The sequence below is a fragment of the Oscarella lobularis genome, chromosome 4 (assembly GCF_947507565.1).
Source record: "Oscarella lobularis chromosome 4, ooOscLobu1.1, whole genome shotgun sequence".
NCBI lineage: Eukaryota > Metazoa > Porifera > Homoscleromorpha > Homosclerophorida > Oscarellidae > Oscarella > Oscarella lobularis.
In genome coordinates, this window is record NC_089178.1 from 2,581,735 (window position 1) to 2,604,917 (window position 23,183).

Below are 23,183 nucleotides of genomic sequence, written 5' to 3' on the forward strand. Positions count from 1 at the left end.
CGTCACGTCACCTTTTTTAGCAGCAAAGCAGAAAGAAAAACATAAACCGGACTAACTAACGAGACTTAAATAGCAGAAAGAAAACGTTAACTGACGAGAAGTAGCGCGCAAAACGACAAAAACACTGTATCTCACTGCCGTGATCTCTGGTATTACTCAGTAGAAGAGAAGACATGCAGCCATCAGAACAGCAATCAATTGCCAAGCACCAATTGCTAGTAGAAAAACAATAAGCAAATTATTTTATTCCTTTCTGTTACGATTACCTGTTTGTGCGTCACTGCAGGGTCCTTTTCTTCCCTCTAGTCCAGTGGTACAATTCAGGTCAGATGTAGACTTGGCTATGTAATTGTCATACGACGCACTCTGCCAAGTTCCGCCGATCAGCGTGAGACTATTCTGCTGTGCAAATGAATTAACGTCAAACATGCAATGGTCGCATCCTGTCGTGTACTGGGTGACATCTAAATTCAAAATATCTAAAGTCTGTTTGTAAAGAAGAAACAGATAGAGATGAGGGCTCGATGACTTAGAAGGAGCCGGACTTCTATAGGCTTGACCAACGGATCCTCCAGCTATATTGCTTCCGTCAAAGTTGTATACCTAAAACAATTAATTAATAATAAGTCTAGAGAATCCTGCCACCGGCCGGATCTTACGAGCCAATGAAGTCCAGGCCTCGCCGGTGAGCCGTTAGGAGCCCCATCGCTCGCATCCACCATGACGAGCGCATACTTTCCAGGCATCGGCGTCGGCGACGTCACGCCTGCACCGTGAAGAAAAGTTGCCGTTGGCTGGCTTCGAAGATAGACAGCCGAGACGGCGGTATTCAGATGGGGATCCGGTGACGCATAAACGGTTCGGGCATCGAACGGAAAGTCGCAATTGCACACGGTCACGCTGACTGCCGTCGACGAGAAATTGAGATAAAAGAGCGACGTCGCATTGAAATCGGACGGAATGAAGGTGAAGCCCTTTTCTCTTTCTTCTTCGAAATCGTGCACTACGATGTCGAGACACTGTCCGAATTCCTCCGCCGTCGCGAACGTTGTGCTCGAGCAGTCGTGATCGTCGTCGTGATCGTGATCGTGATCGTGACCGGCGGCGGCGAACGACAGACCGAAGAACAGTGTCGAAACAAGTAGGAGGCGTATCTGAATCTGCATTGTGGAATAGAATAGAATAGAAAGACCCGTATAGTATATACCGGTGATGACAGATGACACCAACAACAAAACAACTTGTAGCAAAAAAAAACAAACAACGGCAGAAGCGAAGAATTCGAGTGATAAACCATCAAGCAAAAGACCACCAAGAAAACCGTTCGTTTCTTTGCTCCATCTAAGCGAAGATCAAGCATGCCAACAGAACAGTAGCTAATTGCCAAGCAGCAAACACTAAGAAAAAAAATTGGCCGATTCGCACGGCAAAGAAAACTCCTCGGTTAGAAATTACGGTACTGACCTGTTCCTGCAGCACTGCAGGGAATCGTTAGATCTGAATTGCAATTTACCTCTTGACCCGCGTCGATACGAGCCTTGGCTACGGAATTGTCGTAGGACGCAAGCTGCCAATTGCCACCAACCAAAACGAGATTATTCTTGGAGACAAACATCTGAATGTCAAACATGCAAGAACTGCACCCGGACGTATACTCTCCAAGATCGAGATTCTGAATAGTGGAATTTTGTTGGTAGAGAAGATACAGATATTGATGCGTGCCGGTTGACTTAGTAGGAAGCGGTCGACTATAGGGAAGAGCGACCATTCCACTAGACAGATCGCTTCCGTCAAAGTTGTACACCTAAAAAATACAAAGCCTTTCTAAACGAGAAGGTTACTATATATATATAATTGTCACACTTCAGTACATATATTCTAACGTAAATTTATGCAAACGTGAACATGTGCGAGGATTCTCCTGAGGGTTTACTACCGGATCATCCTTACCAGCCAATTGAGACCGGGTTTCGTCGGCGAGCTGTTCGGCGACGAAGCCGTCGCGTCGGCCATAACGAACACATATTTTCCGGGCTTCGGCGGGGAGTTGGTCGCACCGGCGCCGTAGATGAATTTCACTTCGGGCGCGTCGCGAAGATAAGCGGACGCGACGGCGAAATTCAGGTGAGGATCAGGCGACGAAAAGACGGTCGTGGCATCATAGGCAAACGAGCAACCGCACATGGCCACGTCAAACGCCGCCGACGTGAAATCGGCGTAAAGAAGCGATCGCGTCGTCGAATCAAAATTCTTCGGTATATAGGCGAGCTTTTCGGCGGCAAAGTCGCCCGCCACGACGCCGCGACAATCGACGAAGGAGACGTTCGTTGGGAAACTTTTCACAGCGCAGCCTTCGCCGTGTCCGAACGACAGATCGACGGAGAGCGCGAAAACAAACAAGGATATAAAGGGCGTCATCTTTTGATCAGAGAGCGAAGGATCCAACCTATGAGTTACCGAACTCCAAATGAAGCGTACAATATCGCAACGCATGTTATATGAGCGCTCCTTCGTTTCGATTGGTTCATTAGTAAGATCCTGATTGTGGCGCGTTTCAATTCATTTGAATTAATTAATTAGTTAACCTTAGTGTATTTGGAGGTCTAGGATCTCGGCCTTTGGCGTCGAGTGCAGGCGAGGAACGAATTGAGTCGACTTCTTTCCAATTGCCTTCGAAAAAAGCTGCAAGCGATGAAGTATAAATGCGATATCGATATTTGCATGTTTCTAACGTGATCGTATGTCTGATCCACGTGTTTTTCCATGTCGTGTTCGGGCTTATCGAGAGGCTGTTCCAGTAGAGCAACGAGAGAGGAGACAGCAGGCAAATAATGACACTTCATCGTCTGAAAAAAAACAACACATGATGCTGCACCGCAATGATTCGCTCAACTACCATTATTTCCCATAGTGAACTTTTGAGTGCATTAGACTTGGCAGGATCAGCCTCGTTCATCAGATAGGGATCGCAATCGAGACCTGCCATATCAAAAGGAGGGCATGTCTTATCCCGTTCTCTCTTCTTCTCACACACCTTCGTCGGTTTTTCTATGAACTAGAACTCTGCAGGCTGGATGACGTTTGATCAAATTACAAATAAAAGGAATAACCAGAATTATTCCTTGAGAAAACTCGCTGTTTAATTAACGATTTCAGAACTGACCCGCGATACCTGAAGGTGGAGCTGTCAATGATAGTCTTGCCAGTCGTTTGATAAAAGCCGCTACTAAATAGGCAGGCAAATGACTAAAGAAGAAGAATTCAAATACCTACTTGAAATTCTGGCCAACGTGATGAGCTCACCTTGACGTGAGAAAGACGTCAAGAAGGCGAAAGAATCGCGTTACGTATTTCGCGTGAAAAATGGACTGATCAAGCAGAGCGTACAATTTCACGAAAAAATCCGGATAATCACTACAGAAATCTCAATGACGTGACGGACCTACATCTAAAAGCAGCGTTCTTACAGGTTGTGCTCTTGAATAAGAACAAAGAGTCCGTTCAATGCAAGAAGACTAACAGATCCCCCTGTAAAACCTATTTTGATAATCAGCATTAGATCTCTTTATTCCCACTTGCCAATATTGTAGGAGTCGGTTAGAAAATCAATTAATACTTTAGGATCGACCAAATGAGGCATGACCGTCTTGTGCAAAGACACGAGAACTCGTTTGTAGACGGAACTAGGCAGAGGAAAGCGAAGAAAAGCAAGCCAGGCGTCGCCGAACGAGCGACGATGTTCCTTCGCGAGAGAGAAATCACAATTAATCAATCCACATATACAGTAAGTGTCCATGTCTTACGAGAAGAACGGTCACTTTATCCTGAACGGGTTTAGCAAGCTTTCGCGCCACGGCACGTCTCTTCTTCCGCGTGCCAACGGCACATTCTCCCTCTCCTAATCAAACGTCAATGCAAAGACGATCCTCGATCGTCTCCCCTATCTTTCCCCCACCAGGAGGCGATCCAATGAGAAAGGCCGTGAGATCGCTTCCCGAGCTCGGCATTTCGACGCTTTGCAATAAACGAAAGCAATTGGTCACAAAGGAGACGCTCCCGCCGCTTCCCTTCTCCATTTCGATCTCTATAACGTTCCTATGTCCACGACACATAGAACGCTTCCCCCATATAAAACATAGCTACTCTCTTTCACTTTAGTTCTCTCAGCGTGTGATATCTGACGTCGTCGTATCTCAAATTCTCTTCCAAAATTTGAATGAGATCGCCGGTTGCATCGTAATGGGTCGCCGAACGAACGATAAACTGAAATGTCTCCACGGGAAACGTGTAGATTTCCTGCGACAACGCTCTCCCTTCTTCGATGCAAACTTTCAACAAAGATTCGAATGAAAGTTTCTACGTTTCGAATGAGATTGTTTCTTTTTTTAATTTGTCGCGGTACCCGCAGAGACGAATTCTCGTGATTGGTCAATTCAAAGAAACGACGAAGACAGACCCGATATTTTTCGCGAATCCATGTCTCGTACGCGCTTTCTACTCAACAATTCCTATTTTTTTGAGCCATAGTTTTTGTGACTATTTCTACCTCGATCGACTACTTTTCCAACAACTGCTTCCCTTTCTGTGTCTATTAGATGCTTACACGCTTTCTTTAGTGACTTGATTGACGCACGAACGACCGAATTGTCTTCGTTCTTCCGAATGACGCTTTTATCGCGATATTGCGCCCGCCTCTCGACTCGTGCTCACCTCTGAGAATTCAAGTATGTCTACTAGAGCATTGGCGTTCTCTGGACTGGCGAGAAAATCGACGCATTTCGCTTTGACGGCGGCGAGATCCATTGCTCTGATGTCCCGGATAGCACGAGTTCTATTTTATTGACCAAATTTTTAAACTGTTGTCTGGTGATGTAAATTCGCCGTCGTTTTCACTGTCACTATCGCCAAAATCTTTAAAAACCCTTTGACCCGATGCTGTAGCCAATAGTGGCAAATACGGATGCAAGCTACAGATTAGAACAATTATACCAGGAAATAGTGTTCCATAGAGACAGCATTTACCTCACACCGTTGACTGCACTTAAATGAGAATCAAATTCAAAATAGGGCAAAGCAACTTGATCTGCTTTGAAGTCCTCGTCACTGCCAACTTTCCACACACGCACTTTTCCGCATTGCTGACCAGATACTAGCCAATCTCCGCCTCTATTCAACGATAGTCACTATAAATGTAAAACTTTGCGTGCTAATCTAAGACCTGTCTAAATCAAAATAGATTCTCTGATTCGTTTCCACCGCTCTCTCAGTTCTGAACAGGACTTCTCCGGGTTGTCTTATATCCCAGCATAACAGCTCATTATCCTTAGAGAATCAATCCATTTTTTTACAGATATTTTCTACTGCCTTAACTTACCTTTCTTCCGCCTGAGTATAAACGATTTCCATCATTCGAAAATAACAGATGGGTGACTCCGCCGGAGTGGCCCAGTAAGGAACAAATGTGAGATCCGTCACTGTCACTATAGAGTCCAACTATACAAAAATGCATTAGATAAATAGTGCGCATTGCTTTTACACGTGCTAACTTACTCGATCGATCATACGAACCCGCAGCATACAGATCTCTAAAATCCGTAGGAAAACCAAAACACGATATAATGCCTCGTTGCACACCTAAACACATTCTGTGGTCATCTCCCAATAATAGTTAGAGCTATTAAAATGATACCCTTTGTATTTTGATGCTTTGATGCCCTTCCTGGTCTTGCCACGTCAAAAATTCTTATTTCTCCACGATATCCCGCATAGACACGATTTGCATCTGGAGTGAATCCCAACGAATATGCGGAAATCACTTCGTCGAGATGATTGAAAGCACAATAGGACGCTCTCAACGATCCATTATATGCGTCCCATAAATGGATTGGCTGGTCTTTACTGGTGCAAATCAGACTGTTTGACAGAACAAAAATAACGCGACTTTACTCTCCTTTTTTTTTGTTCTTACCAACAAGTCTCTGGGCAAGACGAGTTCATGCTAGGATACCAGTTGTAGTCATAGATACCTTCTGGTTCTCTCATTTGTAGAACACAATCCTAAATAAAATAGAAAAATATTTGAAAAGAAAGAAAAGACTAACCAGTGAAGCTGTCGTTTCATTTTTGCTATCTTCTTTTGTGTAAGATGGATGCAGTTGATAGGGTAAATTGAAAAGTCTGATGCGACTGTCATTGCTGCACGTCATCAGGCACAGGCCATCAGGAGACCTAAATGCAAACAACGCGTTATACACTGCAACAAGTGCGTGACGTCGCCTCTTCTACCATTTGCATCCTTTTAGAAAATTGTCATTTTTGAATTCGTCAGCTTGCTGCACAACCATTCTCGGTTTATCATTCCAATTCCAAATAGTCGCAGGCAAAGCATCTGAATCCACAGCAGTAGCTGCTGCGGTGTCGTCGTCGTCCATGAAGATTATCCGGGACCGTTTCAAAAAATACAACAGGATGTTGCATAAGAAAAGATCCGTAGTAACTGTAACCGTTTCATAAGAAAGAGCTCAGTAGCCACCACTGTCGCTAAAAATGAAGAGCAGCTCTTTTGTACTACGAGCCAAGTGCGAGGGAACGACGCCGAGCTCCGAACACAGTTGCGAATTTGGATCAAGAAAATATTACGCTCTATGCGGTATTGGAGGAATTTTGAGTTGCGGTCTCACTCACACGGCCGTTGTCCCTCTTGATTTGATCAAAAGCAGAATTCAGGCCAGCAGCAGTCTATGCAAGAAAATTGAAATTTCGACTTTGCCTACATATAGGTTGATCCTCAAAAATATGGATCCTTGATAAAGGCTTTCAAAGTTTCGGTGAAAGAGAGCGGCTTTCGCGGATTGGCTCTCGGCTGGGCACCGACATTAGCCGGCTATTCTATGCAAGGCCTCTGCAAATTTGGCTTCTACGAAATTTTCAAAAGTTTCTATAGTAATCTTCTTGGCGAAGCAAGTCCTAGAAAATAAGATGATTGCAATAAAGTGGTTTATTCTTGGGTTTAGGAACATGCCTACGTTTGGCGCACTTCACTCTATCTCGCCGCATCAGCTAGCGCCGAGTTTTTTGCAGATATTGCTCTCGCTCCGATGGAAGCAGTCAAAGTGAGAATTCAAACGCAGCCTCGTTGGGAAACGACACTGCGGAAAGGAGTGCCAAGGATATGGAAAGAAGAAGGAATCGTCGGGTAAGGGAGACAATATACTGACTGATATCTAAATGCATTATCGTCCCATAGCTTCTATAAGGGTATCGGTCCTTTGTGGGGCCGCCAAATTCCCTATACAATGATGAAATTTGCCTGCTTTGAGAGAACGGTCGAAGCTCTCTATAAATACGTTGTTCCTAAGAAAAGGCAGACTTTATTTAAACGTAGCGAACATTTCATCTAAACGCTTTACTGTAGAGACGAGTGTAGCAAAGCGGAGCAGCTCCTAGTCACCTTTGCTGCTGGATATATCGGTACAGAATGGCAGGGGACGGTAGGGTTTTCACTACTGTGACTTTATGTATTTAGCTGGGGTCTTCTGCGCTATCGTTAGCCACCCGTTTGACAGCATCGTCTCCAAACTGAATTCTGATACAGGCAGCACGGCCATTCAGACGGCAAAAGCATTGGGATGGAAAGGCATGCAGAATAATACCGCTATTATCATATTATTGTTAATTAAAAACGTCAGGATTGTGGAATGGTTTGGGAACGCGAATCTTGATGGTCGGAGCGCTAACGTCTATGCAGTGGTTCATCTACGACTCTTTCAAAGTGACGTTTCGTATGCCGCGACCACCCCCACCAGAAATGCCCGCGTCCCTCAAGAAACAATTGGCACTGCAACGTTAAAACTGAAAGAAGAGCTCTTCTTCCTTGTAAAACATTTGTTTACAACGATTTTAAATGCTGTCACAAGACTAGAACTAGGGTTTTTTTTTTTTATCGAGTACTGTAGTTTCATTTTTCTCACCAATATGATGTTCTTTTACCCGTTCATACTACTCAATAGTCGAACTGAGCTTACTAAGCTAGAGAAGTACATAGATGATCATCACAAAGTCGGACCACGCCCACCCAAATTTACACTCACTATTTTTCGCACTTGAGCAACGGTTCGAGGTTCTCCTTCGACGCAATCGGACGAAAACGGCGCACGAATAACGGCCGCTCCGTCTAGAACGTCTATATCGTTCTTCATCCATTCGCATTTCAGTCTAGAGTGTATTTCATTCACGAGTTCGAGTGCGCGCGCAAACGCCGACATTCGCCTTCTCACATTTTGTCGACGGCTTGAAATACGGCGCGAGCGCGTCGATCCGCATCCGGGTTCGCTCGCCGCTTCGCCTCGCATATCTTCTTCTCGATTTCGCGCGCCGCTCGATCGCGCGCTTTCGAAATGTCGATAGACGGACGATTCGCTTCGACGAGCGCCGGATCGGGCTCGTTTACGCGTTCGAGCGTTACGTAGGTTAGATTTACGACGTGATAATCGTAGCATTTCGGGCTTACGTACGATTCTACGCGCGCGCGTCAAGGAAAATGTTTTCTATTCGATTTATTGGCCGAATTAGGAGGATACTGATTACTACGAGATCGTTTTGAGCGTCGTAAGCCTCCACTTCGCCTGTAATAGTCTCTTCTAAGTAGGTTGTTAGGCGAATTTCTGCTCCCATTTTGATCGACGACTTTAGAGAGGCTGACGCCATTTTGGACTTAATTTTCGCGCAATGCGCATGCGGCAAGTTGCTCACGAGTGTCCGGACGGAGCGGGGGAGGGGTCTATATTTCCTCACACTAAAAAAAATACTCAAATGACGAAAAAAAAATAGGGGCAGTGCCAGCACTGATAATGTTTCATTTTTACAACTTGATCACGTCAAAATGCCAAACTCACACGGCGACCTAGAGGAAGATTCAAAAGCTCGAAGGCTGCATGATAATTGAGTCACCTTTTCCATGAACAGACATGTTTGCCATCTGCTTGGATCTGAAACCTGGGTCGGGAACAAGTTTGAGTCCTTCCACCGTGAAAATTGATATTGCTATAATAATGATAATTTTCAAACAAGATTATAAAAAATAATAGTAGGCTTACTGTCGGGAAGGATGTGCACTTTTTCGCCCAGACAAGTAAAAAAGGGATGCATCATCGCTTCCTTGGCCAACTTTCTCTTTTTGTTTTCAAACTGGAATTTGCAATCAATATATAGATAAAAAATTCGTTTGTTTTATGGGTTTACTTGAAGAAGACTGGTGACGAGATTGTAGCCGTCTTCATCAAGTCGAGGAGCATACTTTGAAAACCGCTCCGTCTTATAGTTACGAAAATTATCTATAAAAAAATTTGAATTACAATAAGCAGGCAGTAATATAATATCAACAGTCGTACGAGATTGAAATTCGGCGTTTGAAGTGATACCAGGCCACGTTTCTTCAGTAGGAGTTCCCAACACCTGAATCAAAGAAACGTATACCGCTGAGGGTGAGCAATGAATTTGGAGTGTACCTTGAATATCAAGTTCAATTCCTCGTCAACGGTAGATCCAGGAAAAAGTGGTCTCCCAGCTGTCATTTCATAAAATATGCAACCGACTCCCCTATAAGAATAGAAGACTGATTCTTTGTAGTCTTGTATTGTAGTAGCTAGCGAGCGTACCACATGTCAATAGCGGTAGTGTATTCAACTGAGCCGAGAAGAACGTCGGGTGGACGATACCAAAGAGTGACGACTTCATTAGAATACGTTTTACTAGGCACGGACTTGGCTCGAGCTAAGCCAAAGTCTGCCAATTTGAGATCTCCTATGGTGTTGATGAGAAGATTTTGAGGCTTTAGATCTCGATGGAGAATCTTTCTCTTGTGACAGTAGTCCAATCCGCGAAGCAGTTGAAACAGAAAAAGCTAGAAATACAGAAAAGATTAAATTATTAATTATTTTGTTGTGAGAGTAACTGGAGTACCCTGATGTTGGTCATGCTCATCATTCCGCCACAATCGTCCATGTACTGCTTCAGGTCTCTTTCCTGTTTACAAAAAAAATCAAATGCAAGAGAATAGTCGTGGGTCTTACTTACCGCATATTCAAAGACCAGCGTCAGTGTTCGATCCGTATGAATGATGTCGTGAAGAGTGACAATATTTATGTGCTTTAGATCCTTTAGAAGCGAAACTACAAAATTTCCGCCACAAAACGCGTGACTCAGAATCTTTCTTCAGCATTCCACACGCACCTTCTCTTATTGCCGTACACGGTGCACCTTCCTCGTGCTCTAGTCGAATTTCTTTCAAAGCCACAAGCATGTTATTAATACTACACGTATAGGATAAAATTGAAAAGAATTATTAGTTTATTCGCGTAATCCTTACCTGCTCTTTCCCTTGAAGACAGTCGCATAAGTTCCTTCTCCAAGCTTCTCCAACTTTTCATAAGTCTCCGTTCTCCCAAACCCCATGTCAGTCTAAAAATGAACCCCAACGGTCATAAAAATTGACATCAACTGAACGTTCGAGTTGCGTACCAGCGACGCTCTTCTGGTTCTTCGACTCATGGGCAGTTTCATGTCAAGTGCCACAGTCCCGTGGTTCGGCGACGCAGGCAACGAAGCGAACCCCGATTCCATCGAGGAAAGCGACTGAGGCGACGTCGGCCGATATTCCGTGCCGGGAAGAGTAGGCGGCATCATAACGGGCATAGATCGTCGCTTCTTTTGATAGCTATTCTAATAATTAAGTCGCAAGAAATGAATTTGACTGTGACGTGTATCGATGATTGTCTCTGACTTTGCGACTTCTCTTTTTCAACAGCGACACGTCCAATTCGCGCACAATATCCGTCGACTCTTCCGCCGCATCGGAAGCTAAAAAGCAACCGCCGTCAAAGGTGACGCGGGGACTCGTAAATGGGGAGCGGGGGGTGGTGCCCCTTTTCGCGCAAAAGGGCGGGCCCACCAAACAGCGAATTTTTGAAATAGCATGCAACATTTTGGAACGCAAACTCCCTCGCTCCTCCTTCTGGCGTATTTGCCGGCGGAAATCCTCACCATTCAACTTGGGCGTTCCATTTGCGACGGGTTCGTATCCGTTGGGACGCGAACTGGAGGCCGACGCGGTAAGTCCTTTCTCGCCCGGTTGTCTACCATTGCTTAGCAACGACGTCGACAACCGATGTTTCAGCTTTTTCATCATGGACATTGCGAAGAAAAGGCGAGGGAAGGGTACGCCCCACTAGATCGAAGAAAGAGAGGTTCATATGGAACGCTATTCGTTATAACTAGTTTCACCTCTTTGCTACGTTCGATTTAGAGTGTCTGCAGCTCAAGCTGCGAAGGAAAGATTTCACACTAACGAGATAGGGAGAGCTCCGGAGCTGGGGGGACGTGCCATTGCACGTGGTGTGGGAGGACGTTGTTGTGTATGATTGGTGGATCCAATTGCTCAAACGCGTGATATCGTGCCACCCATGAAGCTTTCGTGACCCATTCATATGCTGGGGGGACTTTTGAAACCCAGCCTCTGTCGGATTTTAATATTGGTCTGCTGTCTACGTAAAGCCTAAGCTATGGGAATGTCTCTCTGGTGTGAACGGGCTCTTTGTCTAAAAACTGATGGTCAAACTGTATTGCGGTCTGTTCGTTTTTCGCCACGCTTCTTGCAGTCTGACCGGTAGTGTCGGCGCTGTCTTGCAGCCCATATTTAAGCAAGAATACGGAAATTATTTCAGAGTGTCCACCACTTGATGCCATGTGAAGAACTAGGTGCAAGATGAAGTCGAACGACACAATTTACGTCTACAAATCTCACCCGTTCTGCCTTTGTGATCTTTGCTATGAAGTGAAGCTCCCTTTTGAAGCAGATATTCAATAGTCGTTAGATGACCCTCCTGCAAATTGCAATGAGAAAAAAAAACAGAAAAACGACGTGCTTTGCATACTTTTGCTGCGTAGAGCAACGGCGTCATTCCAGTGTTCGTAGTCTCGGCATTAACCGAGACCATGTGATCAAGAAGCAGGCTAATAGCAGCTATGGAACCAGACTGTGCTCCGTGATGAATAGATTGACGACCCAAACTGTCTAATGCATTCACATCTGCCTATCACATGGACTGTCTACGCGCACTAAAAGCGAGGGAGCGTAGAAATGACCTTCTGCTCTTTTATCAACGTTTCGATTATTTCAGTTGAATCGGCTCTTACTGCATCCATAAGAGGAGTAACCCCACAGCTGTCCTTCTGATCTCTTCTGTACCTACACCTAGGATAATGTTAGGAGTTATAAATTCTACGTGAAGCACACTTGAAATATGGAGGCGTTATAGTATATCGTAATTTGCTACCTCGAAAGAAGAATTCTGACTGCGTTTGTTTTCTTGTGCAGTGCCGCTGTGTGCAGTGGGCTTCTCCCGTTCTTGCTCACCGTCTCCCAACAATTTGGACTGACATCGAGAAGATAATTCAAAATGTCTACATTTCCCTCTCTGCAAGCAATATGAAAGCAAGTCCAACCGTCTTTGTTCCTTAGGGCAAGCCCAGCACCGGCTTGAACAAGAAGAACAACGGACTCCAAAACGCGCTTGCTACAGGCCATCATTAGGGGAGTCCTTCAATTACAATTAATTAAATTTCCGGAATAATACTTATTATGGAGGTCACTGACCAATCAGCTCTTTTCAAGGGATCAATGTCTACGTTTTTGGTCAACAAATATCGAATGCATGCTGGTTGTTCTGTGCAGGCTGCCTCGTGTAGTGCTGACTTTCCGTCGGCGTTGGTTTGACTAAGGCTTATTTGGCACTCGTCTGCCAAGAACTCGAGGATGTGAGCGTGTCCGTGTCGCGCTGCGACGAGGAGAGGACTGTCTCCAAGCTTATTGCTGGAATAGAGCAACGTTCTATCTTTTGAAACCTGCTTTTGAATCTCCGAAAGGTCTCCTCGCTGAACAACGCGAAGAAAATTCATCCAGTCCTGACTTTACGCTCGTGGCGAGGCGACGAGGCGGGTTTGTTAGTGCGTCATCATTCAGACTGTCCCGGATAGCTCTTGTGAGCGCAAACATGCGTCCTCCGCCCGAAATCGACGTCTTTCGTCTTCCTCACAGTCGCATGAAGCATCTTATGAACGAAATTATCGGACGGGTACACATTTTCGACCGATTTGTTGGCTGGAACGCGTCATTGGCTTTTCTTTAGATGGCGAAAACGAACTTTTCCAACTTTTTCGATCTCCAATCCCTTATCCGTCTTGTCGACAACAACTTTCGCGTGTTTCGCAGCCACGAACGCATCGAAAATCAGCACATTCTCGACAATCTTCACACGAGGATCACCAACCATGCCACGCCTCCGCCGGACGAAGCGGAACACGACTTGAAAGACGACATTCACGGCGATCACCGCATCGAAGCGATGTCGCACCTTATAAATCAGCTTAAAGAGGAAGATCTCCGATCGCCGACCGAATGCGTTCGATGCGGCGAAAGATTGAAAAGAGCAATCGACGATTTCGCCGTCGACTTTTTTCCGCACATGGAAGAGGAAGAGTCGGTTAGTAGACGTTAAATTGTCGTCATTCGGGTTAAGAAAAAAAGGGGGCCCCCACTCTTTTTTGAATGTAGATTCTTCAGCCGTTATTGATGCAATACTTTACGCGAGACGAGTTAAAGCAGTTGAAGAACGACGTGCTACGATTGCACAATCTTCCCATTAGTAGTGTAAGATTCTCATACAAAAAATACGTCAAAAAATTGACACATATTTTAGTTGAGTCAAGAACAACTTCTTCTTGACCAGTGGAATGTTGGTGAGTCACATCGATTTTGAGCGTGATGTCTCGCGTGCGATTTTTTTTCTATTTTCTTTTTTTTAGTCGAGAGGGAAATTCGGCGGCAGCGAGCCATTGCTAGTTTGCCTCCGGAAGTTTGGCTTCGCGTTTTTCAGTTTCTCGGTCCCAAGGACTTGCTTCGTTGCGGAATGGTATCCAAATCGTGGAATGCCGTCTCGCGCGATTCTTCCCTGTGGACGAACGTGTGCCCAAAGAAATGGGCGCGCGGTGATTGGACGTTTCAGATTGCTTCTATGAGCGAAGAAGAAGAGGCGGAGACCGAAATTGCAAGTTTGGAATTGGATTGGAAGAAAAGTGACGACGAAGAGGAGGAGAAGAGCGGAAAAATTCTGTCTGAGATTCGAATTTTGGACGGACTTGTCAAGCATTTGTTGCCACGCGTTGGATGGTCAGTTCGAAAATTGGATCTGAGCGGAAGCACAGCATTAACCAACGGATACGTAAGAAAGAAAACGTAAATTTATGGCGAGGTTTTAATTTTGATTTTTCTTAGTTGAGGCAGATTCTGAAGCATTGTCCTTATTTGGAATATCTTGACGTATCATATACAAGCGTTTCTGATATGGGATTCAGATGGTAATAATGGTTTTAGAGAGACTACTACAGTAGTGTACTAAATTTCTTTATCTAGCCTTGATACTTGGTCTCATGGGATTCCCTTTGTTCACGTGGACGTCAGTATGTGTCAGGGAATAACAGATAGGGGTCTCAAGCACTTGGCTTCAACACTTGGCAAGCCTTCTCTTGGCTCTTCGTTATCTTGCTCCTCTTGCACGTGCCAAAAACGCAAGAGCCGACGTTCCGGCCAACATTTGCTCTCCGTGCTTCGTCTGTCTGGATGCTGCCAAATAACAGATGAAGGATTGAAGTAGGAATTGAGTTGATCCGTGAACGTTTCTCTCTAATTCGTTCTATTTAGATTCCTGGCCTGTGGGATCGGTCTTCCCGCTTTGGAGCAGCTTGATTTGTCGGGTTGCCCCAACGTATCCGGCAACGGCTTGACTGAGCTCGTTGATACCTGTCACAGTTTGAATCACGAGGAATTTTACTATTGTGATAACATAACAGATGGACCTTTTGCTGAGACGGCCAGCGGCTGCAAGAACGTTGGATCGTGTTCTCGAAACTGTTGCAGGTCCATTTCTCTATAAGTATTATTTACTGACGTTTGGGGTTCTATTACGTTGTTGTAATTCGTTTTTCTCACGGGCTGTTGTTGAGTCCGGAATGAAGTAAACTCGTAAGGCATGCACGTGTTGTGTACGTTTATTCAGACGAGCATTCCTCCCCAGTGCGCGCGCGCGCGCGTCGCGTATTGTTCTTCAATGACTTCCGAAAGACCTGCGTTTATCGTCCGCGTCGCTCGAGAAGGTTCGCCGAGGCGCTTGCGCATCGTCGTTCCATCCGAGTCGACGTGGGAAAAGTTCGTCGATCTTTTGAAGTCGCGATTTGGCATCGCCGAAAGCGAGGCGATCGAAATAGCGGAGGATAAGAGTGGGTGTGGCGTCGTCTGTCTGGAAGACGTTCTCGAAAACGACGACCTTGTCGTCAAATTAGCCACGCAACAATCGGCGACACGAGCGTTCGATCGAACCGAATTAGCCGAATGGGCTGCGATAAAGAACGCGAAATTGGCCGGTTTCTTTATGGCAATCCAATCACCCCTTTCCAAGGGAACGCGTCGAGTCGTCGCACGACTCGCCGATTCACCCGGAGAACCGCGCGAACTCTTATTCGTCGACGCGAACGACGTCCGACTTCTCGACGACGCCGATCCGCTCGAATCGATCGCATCGGCGAAGCGACGCGGCGAAATCGACGCGGACGTCGCGCGCGCGCTCGTTCTCGTCATCGCCGTGCCGCGGCATTCGAATATCGTGCGATATTGGACGCGATTCGACGTCGACGACGACGATTTCGCGCCCGATCGAACGCGGGCTCTACTCAAGGATTCCGTTTTGGGCGAATCGGTGCGAGAACACGGCAGCGGAACGGTGCTCGTCTTCGATCATCATCCTCTTCGTCTCGCCTCTTTTCTCAAGGCAAATTTCTTTTTTTTTTCGTTAATTGAAATGAATGGCTTTGCTATTATTGATTAATTAATTTTTCCGAACAGGATGCGTGTCGTCCTGTACAATTTTCTACGGTAAAGCGGTTACTTTTGGACGTTTGCGGAGTGTTGCTTGAGTTAGAGAGAGCAGGCTTGATTTTGATGCATCTTGACGTGGACTCAATTCGAGTGAGAGACGTCATTTTGCCTTCTAAGTGTATTCCATCTAATAGTCTCTGTTTTCATAGGTGACTTCATCTGGCCACATTATTCTGACGGATTTTTTGAACGTCTTGCGTTCTTCTGATATTCAAGATTCGAGTTGCTGTCATTCGTGGGTTATAGGATTATTGGCATGGCAACTGATGACAGGTAGAAAATATGAACTATGAGTAGATTTAAATAACGTGTTTATTTATCGAAAGGAGACATTCTGTCTGACGAAGCATCGAATAGTATTAGAGAACGACTTCTATCCCTAACAGTGAGCCCAATTATGTACCAAGTCTTTGTACCTAAGTCACATCTCTTTAGTATCCAAACGAGCTAATAAGTTTTGTGGAACGATGCCTTAGTACGAATGCAGCCGATCGTCCCACGCTCTCAGACGTCGTAACATTTCTTGAGCCGCCAGAAAGAATGAGGACAAGAGTCGTTGCCGAAACGGAAAGTCTGTCTGAGGAGCGGCGAGAGAACTCTACAATAGAAGAAAGAGAAAACGAGAACGAATTTCCCAGGGAGGAGTTTCCCACCGAGGATACAACGACGACGACGGCGATGACGACGACGACGACGACGACGACGACGACGACAAGAGAGGCAACCGAGCCAACAACCGAAACGGTCGTCACTTCGGCTTCGGCACCCGCTCCTCCCATCTCCGTAAGCCTGCTCACATTTCCACAGGAACGACAATCAAATTCCGACGAGGGGACGGCGACGGCGGCGGTGACGGCGGTGGAAGCCGAACAAGTCGAAGCGTCAGCGACGGTAGAGGCGGCAGCATCCACCATTGCAGATCCTCCACCGTCGTACGCCGAAGCGTGCGGCGTCAATCGGCGTCAACGACGCGTTCATTCGCCGCGTAGGCATCAATCCCTTGTCGCTGCTGCCCCTGCCGACAGCTCCGACGAAGATCCCGTTGACGCGTGCACGGCCATGTTCGATTCGCTTCAGCTGCGACGCCGATATCGTCAAGGACGACGAGGATCGGCGACGCATCATCACCATCATCATCATCATCGCGGAAACGCGTCTGTCGCCGATCCGCGACGCCACTCAATGCCGGCAGTCGAGTACCTGTTCAGCAACGAGGAAGCGTTCTGTTCGATTGCCGCCGCCACTCCGGCCGAAGCGCGACAGTATCTTCGCCTGACGAACGGCAATCTAGAGGCGGCAGTAGGTTTGTACATGGATGGAAATGCGGAGACGACGGCGGCGGCGGCGGCGGCGGCGGCGGCACCGCCGAGACGGCAAACAATGCTGGGTCGACCGAGATTGCGACGCGTCGGCGAGGAGGCGATTGGCGGAGCCGGCGACAATCAGAGAGCGACGCACAGTTCAAGGTCATCGCCTGTTGGGATCATGCCGTTGAATCGACGGCAAATGGAGCGGAGCATGTCGCTCTCTACTCGGCCGCCACCTCGACCGCCACCGCCGCGAAGGGCGTCGTCGCCGCCGCCTAGTCTAGATCGTTTTCATCAGAGGCAGGTGCAATTTCGTCGAAGGGAGAGACGAAGTGGTAATTGTAAATTATCGTGAGATGCCTTTTTCGATTAATGAATTAAATTCTGCCTTCTGGTTTTGCTCTTTAATTAATTAAGTAGTATTTTTCGTGGGTCCTATGGACGGTACGTTTGACTCTTTTTCCGTTGAGTTCATTCTTAAGACTGCTCCTGGTGACGGGTATGGTCTTACTTGGAACAGTGGACCGCTGGCCGTCGTGTCTGCACCCGTTCTGACGTTTCCTTCGTCTTGTAGGCCACTGGCCCAATCACCTCTGTAGAGTAAAACAGAATCAGTTTGAGCGCCTAATTTTAAATTTCCGTAGTAGTCAGTCACCTTGGGACGTCAGCGTAAGATGCCGGATCCATTGGATCTAGATCATCTTTGCCCGATTTTGCCTTTCCTTTTCTTGCATCTAAACCAAATTATTGACCGCTCATTTTATATAAATTTAGCAGTACTGTACGTACGTACCTCTTTGTTCTCTGCTCTTGCTGTAGGGTGCTGGCCTTTGTGTTCTCAATTCTTCTTCCTTGTTTGTTGGATCTTTCCTTCCTGGATAATATCTGGTTTGTTATTACACTTATATTAAAAGTCAAAGCACCTCCAGGAGGCAGCCAAGTAACTTTTCCCGTTATCACGTTCCACCAGTAGTAAAAGCCACTGCATAGTAAGTCATGTAGACTAGCAGAATTCTATTTCTATGTGCACACCTTTCAATGTCAGGCACTTCCTTCCAGTCCACACCGATCTAAAAAAAAGAAATTGTGATAAATTAGCACGCCATCCGCGCGCCTACATTGCCTCACATTACTGTCGCCTTCATTCGATGCTCCGCTGTCTGCAAGATACCAAATGACAACGTCAATAGCGTTTAGAACATCTTCCCAACCTTTAATTATGCCTCTCTTCAGCAATCTCGCCTGTAATGCAGGAGGAAGCGACATATTGTGCCTACTGTCTACGGGACCAGTAACTCCCGTATAATTTTGTTCCCCCGAGTCCCAATCCAGACAGGAGAACAATAGAAGCCTAATGTATTTGTCTTCTCTGTCGCGATGATCGTTCTTGTCGTCTGCTTAGCAGTAGTCGTTCATCGCGCGCCTGTAGGCGCCTTTCAAGACCCCGAACTCCACCCGATGCTCTATTTCGATAGCGACGAGCTCGAAATACTTCGCCAAAAGACGAAAACGACCCATCGACACATCTACGAACGTCTCGCCGAACTGGCGAACGAATTCAAAAAGAAACCGAAGGATTTCTTTCCGCCGCTCGACTGGGACGAATTCGCGAGCTCGTGGAACGAACACTACGGAAATCATCTCGGCGCTCTCTCGATGTACTGCGCCCTGACGCCCGCCGATCACGTCCTACTCAATCTCACTCTCGTCTACATGGATCGCATGGAACGGCTACCGAATTGGAAAATCAAAGCGAATCCGTCCGACGACGTACCCGTATCGCACTCGCTCGTCGGATTCGCCACCGCCTACGATCTCCTTTATCGACGCATGAACGCGCGTCGACGCGACGTCTATCTCGCGCGAATCATGCGCGTGACGTCTCGTCATTTCATGCGCGCGCGAAGTGCAACGTGGGGAACGACGTATATACACAACCACGTGGCGACGAACGTCGTTGCGCTTTTTCTCGCCACGCTCGTCATTATGCCGCACGATCGACGCGCCCGTCAGTGGCGCGACACCTCCGTTTTGCTCATGGATCGAACCATGAAATTATTGAATCTTGTCGTCGACGGATCGCTCGCCGAGGGCGTCACCTACGGAAGCTACACGGCTCGATCTGTGACGCAGTACGTCTATTTAGCCAAACGTCATCTCCGGACGGATTACTCAAAGAACACATGGCTGCATAAACATTATCAGTTCTACTTGGCAACCGTGCTGCCGGGCTATAAAGAAACGGTTGGAATTGCCGATTCGAGTCGTACGTGGTTCTACGGGCCCGAAAGTCAATTGGTCTTCCTCGATAGTTTTATCATGAAGAATGGATTGGGCAATTGGTTGGCGTCGCGCGTTCGACAAAATCGCGCGACGTCCGGACCGCTGGGACCGGCGCGCGCGCACAAGTGGTGCACGCTGCACACGGAGTACGTTTTCTACGATCCGTCTCTCGGCGAAACGTCGCCGTTTGCGTCGAAACATTTCGGCAAGTTGGTTCGATTCAGCGACTGGGGCGTGACGACGTACGGCGCCGGGCATCCGTCCGGCACGACGTTCGTCTCGTTCAAATCGAGCGCGCTCATGGGTCGCGCCGTGCACGCGACGCTCGTGCAACACACGTACGATTGGCTGCGCGGCTGGTGGAATCTCAATCCCGGTCACGAGCATCCCGATCAAAATTCGTTCGTCTTCTTTCCGCGCGGTCGTCCCTTCGTCACCGAGGCCTTCTACGGGCCCAAATACACGTATCTGAACAACGTTCTTACGTTCGGTTACGTCGTCGACGGCGCCGGCTGTCCGTCGCCGCATCGAGGTCAGAACGGCGAGTGCGAAAAGTGGCTCAAGTGGAAGGACAACATGAGAGAGGAGCGCACGTGGGCCGAACTCATATCGGCGAACGAATACGAAAACACCATGTTCGCTAACGGCGAAGCGCTCGGCGCCTATCCGTCGAGTCTTCACCTGGAGAGCGTCTATCGGGCCATAGTTCTTCTCGACGACGACACGCTTCTCGTTTTCGATCACGTCGCTTTGGGTCCCGATAGCAAATTGACAACGTCCAACGCTTACTTTCATAATATTCACGAGCCGTTTAAAGTCGTCGCCGGCGCGGCTTATTTGAACGAGGGCGACGATCGTTTTCGCGTGCGTTGGATTTCGACGGCCGGCGTCGACGCCGTGAAAGCGACGACGGGATCGACGGAATATCACGCCGAGTTCGGTACGCGAAAGACGAATTTTCTCAACGTTTCCGTGCCGCTGCGACGATCCGTAACTCGCACGGTCTACGCATTCGTCGGACCGTCGTCAAAGTTCAAAGAGATGCGATTTTTAAAGAGCGTCGACGCTGGCGTCGTTATTGAAGTCGTCATGGACGCCGAGACGGTGACCGTCAGCGTCGCCACGGCCCACGAAGATCCGCGATTGCGTTTCGGTTTGCTCGGCTTTTTAGGATACGCGCGAATCGATTCGACGTCGGGACGACATATTCGATTTGGCGTCGACATCGTTTCGTCGTCGTCGGCGGCGGCGTCGTTGTCTTTGCCGTCGGCGCGATCTGTTTTGAAGAGAGACGTTTCTGTGCCGCTTCACAAACGTGCGGCGGGAAAAGCCGAAAGGCTAGTAGACGAAAAAAAATCTCCCGTCGTTGTCTCTGGAAACGGCAGAACGATATTGCTTTTATTCGTCGGTGGGGCGCTGCTTTTGCTTGTCGCTCGAAGTGTCAAGCGTCCTCGAAGGATTCGAAGAAAATCGCTGGTGTGCGTTGTTTTTTTGATTTTGTTTGCCGCGTTGATCGCTGTCGCCGTCAACGAGTTGTCGTCGCCTCAGCCCCGAAGCCGTCCTGAAACGGCAAAGGATCGAGTTAAGGAAGACAAGAACTACGTCGACGACGACGAAGCGCACGCCGAAGCGCACGACGAAGCGTACGACGAAGACGAAGACGAAGAGTACGACGAAGACGATTACGAAGAAGAAGACGAAGACGATGAAGATGGAGTGGAGATAGAAGAGGACGAAGAGGAAGACGGGAGACGTCGTTTGCTTGCAATCGACTCAATGGAATCGCCGTATCCTCGAGTCTTTGTCACGTCCTTTCTCGGCTTCGGTGCCGAGCTCGTCAGCGGTCTATTCGAGAATCGACCCGACTTTCTTAGCACCGTCTTTCCTTCGTCCGGACTGCAGCCGCCCGCGAAGGAAGTCGCCGTCGATCCGTTCGTCGACGCGTGCGAATGGCATCCGAATCGGCAGACGTTTCCGCTCATCGCCGGCTGGTTCAAGTCGTTTTACTCGAACCCCGAGGTTTATCTCGATCCGCCCAAAGACGTCGTTTTGACCGCCGAGGTCAAAGTGCGTCTTAAGACGCTAAAAGCGCACAAGACGAAGTATCCCAATTCGCTCGTCGTTCTGACGTCGTCGAGTGCAAGCTGGAATTTGAAATTGCCGTGGCTTCACAGCGTTCTCGGATCGACGGCGAAAATGATCTACGTCGTTCGCGATCCGCGCAGTTGGATTTCGACGATTCTCGACAAAAGGGAAGATCGATTTCGTCGCTGGAAAATCGAGGAACGCCTGCAAGCGCTCTTTGCTCGCCAGGCGGGCCGATGTCGCGGTCGCTACGCATTCGAATACGACGACTTACGATCGCTCTACGACGACGACAACGACAACGACGACCTAAAAACGAAAGTCGGACCCGTAAAGCAATTGGCTTTACTTTGGAAAGCGAATACGGCGGCGGCGATTCGAATTAACCAACAGTTACCGCAAACGAACTACCTACTCGTTCGATTTGAGGATTTAATTGAAAAACCGGCCGCGACGGCAGAGACCATCTATCGGTTCGTCGGCGGTTCGTTGCCGTTTTTGTCGGAGCATTGGATTTTGCAGAGTACGGGCACGGGCATGTTTCGCGTCGGTCCCGATCGGCAGGTGGATGCCGACACGACGAGCGCGTGGAAGGAGAAGTTGACGTTGAGGCAGATACGCGAAATTGAATCGGTGTGCGAATCGGTCATGACAACGCTAGGATACGAAGCGTTTTCTCTTATGTAAAGACAAACTGATGACCTCTTTTTTTGGAAAAACAGGAAGAATTCTATGATGAGCTCTGAGGTACAGTTGACTGGTTCATAATTTCATTCTAAGCTACACTTCTCCCCGAGGACCATTCTCGATTTCGGTTCGTTCTTGGGTAATCGTCGACGAATAAGGAAGCATATAACATCCGAGATACGACGATGCCATTCCCATGACGGAAATAAACATAAGGAAGCACGTCTGAACGATCATTAGATCCGTTGTCTTGCCCAGCACATCGTCGCAGTCGTCCCGAAAAATGAATTCATTCTCTCGCGATCCGTCTCCAGTCGCCGGTCCGTCGGTGCAATAGCACGACGGACCGTAGTTCGTGTAATAAAAGTCCTCACGATCAAGAGTCTTGCACTCGGACAGTCCGGCGAGTTTGGACGCGACGGCGGCGCAAACGATCCCCATGGCGAGCGCGGCGAGCGTCGCGACAACGGATAAGAGTTCGTACGAGACAACGAGACAGAATTGCGCGTTGCGTCGGTACAGTGTTGAAACGATGGAAAGTCCGATCGTGGAGGCGAAGAGAAAAAGGCATCCCGGCCAGTAACTTTGAAATGCGACGTCGAGAGAGACACCGCCGACGGTGATGCGTTGCGGACGCCACGATGCGGTGAGAGACAAGCCGAGAGCCATGACGACGATGCTGGCGGCTACTTGGAACCAGAACCAGCGGACGAAATGCTTGAATTCGGCGAAACTTGACATTTCGTATTGGCAGCAGATTTTCGTCTCGTCTGGAGACACGGGACGGTTCATTGGGAGGGAAAAGAAAGCAGAAATTCCTCTCCAAGGTGATTGCA

At 47.8% G+C, this 23,183-nt stretch overlaps 10 protein-coding genes across 11 annotated transcripts; 4 read left to right on the forward strand and 6 right to left on the reverse strand.

Moving 5' to 3' along the window:
- Positions 1–2: 2 nt before the first annotated feature.
- Positions 3–4,803, reverse strand: LOC136185939 (nucleolar complex protein 4 homolog). Of its 2 annotated transcripts, XM_065973160.1 has the most exons (19): positions 4,711–4,803; positions 4,547–4,655; positions 4,403–4,494; positions 4,154–4,356; positions 3,956–4,095; positions 3,804–3,898; positions 3,580–3,742; positions 3,468–3,528; positions 3,304–3,414; positions 3,173–3,246; positions 3,035–3,121; positions 2,897–2,979; positions 2,733–2,846; positions 2,586–2,682; positions 1,951–2,538; positions 1,465–1,804; positions 660–1,397; positions 267–603; positions 3–215 (listed from the first exon to the last, which is right to left on the reverse strand). In XM_065973160.1, exons 1-14 carry the CDS (start codon positions 4,801–4,803, stop codon positions 2,587–2,589), a joined length of 1,521 nt encoding a protein of 506 aa, XP_065829232.1. In that variant the 3' UTR covers positions 3–215; positions 267–603; positions 660–1,397; positions 1,465–1,804; positions 1,951–2,538; position 2,586. The 2 variants fall into 2 exon arrangements, with proteins under 2 accessions (XP_065829232.1, XP_065829233.1); XM_065973161.1 differs by having other exon boundaries at positions 1,951–2,682.
- Positions 4,804–4,831: 28 nt separating this feature from the next.
- LOC136185944 (telomerase Cajal body protein 1-like) lies at positions 4,832–6,465 on the reverse strand. Its single transcript, XM_065973166.1, has 9 exons — positions 6,286–6,465; positions 6,102–6,228; positions 5,969–6,057; positions 5,690–5,913; positions 5,551–5,634; positions 5,375–5,493; positions 5,219–5,322; positions 5,023–5,166; positions 4,832–4,967 (listed from the first exon to the last, which is right to left on the reverse strand). The coding sequence occupies exons 1-9, from the start codon at positions 6,429–6,431 to the stop codon at positions 4,832–4,834; spliced, it is 1,173 nt and encodes a 390-aa protein (XP_065829238.1). The 5' UTR covers positions 6,432–6,465.
- Positions 6,456–7,994, forward strand: LOC136185946 (solute carrier family 25 member 3-like). The gene is made up of 7 exons (XM_065973168.1): positions 6,456–6,726; positions 6,780–6,959; positions 7,014–7,195; positions 7,247–7,363; positions 7,415–7,470; positions 7,526–7,636; positions 7,689–7,994. The coding sequence occupies exons 1-7, from the start codon at positions 6,547–6,549 to the stop codon at positions 7,847–7,849; spliced, it is 987 nt and encodes a 328-aa protein (XP_065829240.1). The 5' UTR covers positions 6,456–6,546; the 3' UTR covers positions 7,850–7,994.
- On the reverse strand, positions 7,846–8,743 carry LOC136185949 (protein LSM12-like). The gene is made up of 4 exons (XM_065973171.1): positions 8,580–8,743; positions 8,277–8,517; positions 8,091–8,214; positions 7,846–8,028 (listed from the first exon to the last, which is right to left on the reverse strand). Exons 1-4 carry the CDS (start codon positions 8,704–8,706, stop codon positions 7,999–8,001), a joined length of 522 nt encoding a protein of 173 aa, XP_065829243.1. The 5' UTR covers positions 8,707–8,743; the 3' UTR covers positions 7,846–7,998.
- An 11-nt stretch (positions 8,744–8,754) lies between these two features.
- Positions 8,755–11,388, reverse strand: LOC136185941 (cyclin-dependent kinase 5 homolog). The gene is made up of 15 exons (XM_065973162.1): positions 11,281–11,388; positions 11,041–11,224; positions 10,781–10,857; positions 10,519–10,719; positions 10,367–10,458; positions 10,231–10,310; positions 10,075–10,169; positions 9,961–10,023; positions 9,657–9,901; positions 9,507–9,597; positions 9,390–9,453; positions 9,241–9,332; positions 9,096–9,186; positions 8,950–9,042; positions 8,755–8,902 (listed from the first exon to the last, which is right to left on the reverse strand). Exons 2-15 carry the CDS (start codon positions 11,189–11,191, stop codon positions 8,877–8,879), a joined length of 1,461 nt encoding a protein of 486 aa, XP_065829234.1. The 5' UTR covers positions 11,192–11,224; positions 11,281–11,388; the 3' UTR covers positions 8,755–8,876.
- A 163-nt stretch (positions 11,389–11,551) lies between these two features.
- LOC136185945 (ankyrin repeat domain-containing protein 16-like) lies at positions 11,552–13,005 on the reverse strand. The gene is made up of 6 exons (XM_065973167.1): positions 12,653–13,005; positions 12,333–12,596; positions 12,142–12,250; positions 11,931–12,089; positions 11,801–11,879; positions 11,552–11,750 (listed from the first exon to the last, which is right to left on the reverse strand). Exons 1-6 carry the CDS (start codon positions 12,952–12,954, stop codon positions 11,557–11,559), a joined length of 1,107 nt encoding a protein of 368 aa, XP_065829239.1. The 5' UTR covers positions 12,955–13,005; the 3' UTR covers positions 11,552–11,556.
- Positions 13,006–13,027: 22 nt separating this feature from the next.
- On the forward strand, positions 13,028–15,088 carry LOC136185954 (F-box/LRR-repeat protein 5-like). The gene is made up of 8 exons (XM_065973176.1): positions 13,028–13,130; positions 13,185–13,538; positions 13,610–13,705; positions 13,755–13,794; positions 13,861–14,276; positions 14,330–14,412; positions 14,468–14,704; positions 14,756–15,088. The coding sequence occupies exons 1-8, from the start codon at positions 13,050–13,052 to the stop codon at positions 14,985–14,987; spliced, it is 1,539 nt and encodes a 512-aa protein (XP_065829248.1). The 5' UTR covers positions 13,028–13,049; the 3' UTR covers positions 14,988–15,088.
- Positions 15,089–15,145: 57 nt separating this feature from the next.
- LOC136185952 (uncharacterized) lies at positions 15,146–17,773 on the forward strand. Its single transcript, XM_065973174.1, has 5 exons — positions 15,146–15,878; positions 15,953–16,075; positions 16,135–16,258; positions 16,312–16,370; positions 16,421–17,773. Exons 1-5 carry the CDS (start codon positions 15,162–15,164, stop codon positions 17,645–17,647), a joined length of 2,250 nt encoding a protein of 749 aa, XP_065829246.1. The 5' UTR covers positions 15,146–15,161; the 3' UTR covers positions 17,648–17,773.
- Positions 16,300–18,605, reverse strand: LOC136185956 (polyglutamine-binding protein 1-like). Its single transcript, XM_065973180.1, has 7 exons — positions 18,504–18,605; positions 18,421–18,452; positions 18,325–18,362; positions 18,216–18,274; positions 18,086–18,166; positions 17,948–18,026; positions 16,300–17,885 (listed from the first exon to the last, which is right to left on the reverse strand). The coding sequence occupies exons 1-7, from the start codon at positions 18,556–18,558 to the stop codon at positions 17,705–17,707; spliced, it is 525 nt and encodes a 174-aa protein (XP_065829252.1). The 5' UTR covers positions 18,559–18,605; the 3' UTR covers positions 16,300–17,704.
- Positions 18,603–23,183, forward strand: LOC136185950 (dermatan-sulfate epimerase-like protein). Its single transcript, XM_065973173.1, has one exon. The coding sequence runs from the start codon at positions 18,670–18,672 to the stop codon at positions 22,345–22,347; it is 3,678 nt and encodes a 1,225-aa protein (XP_065829245.1). The 5' UTR covers positions 18,603–18,669; the 3' UTR covers positions 22,348–23,183.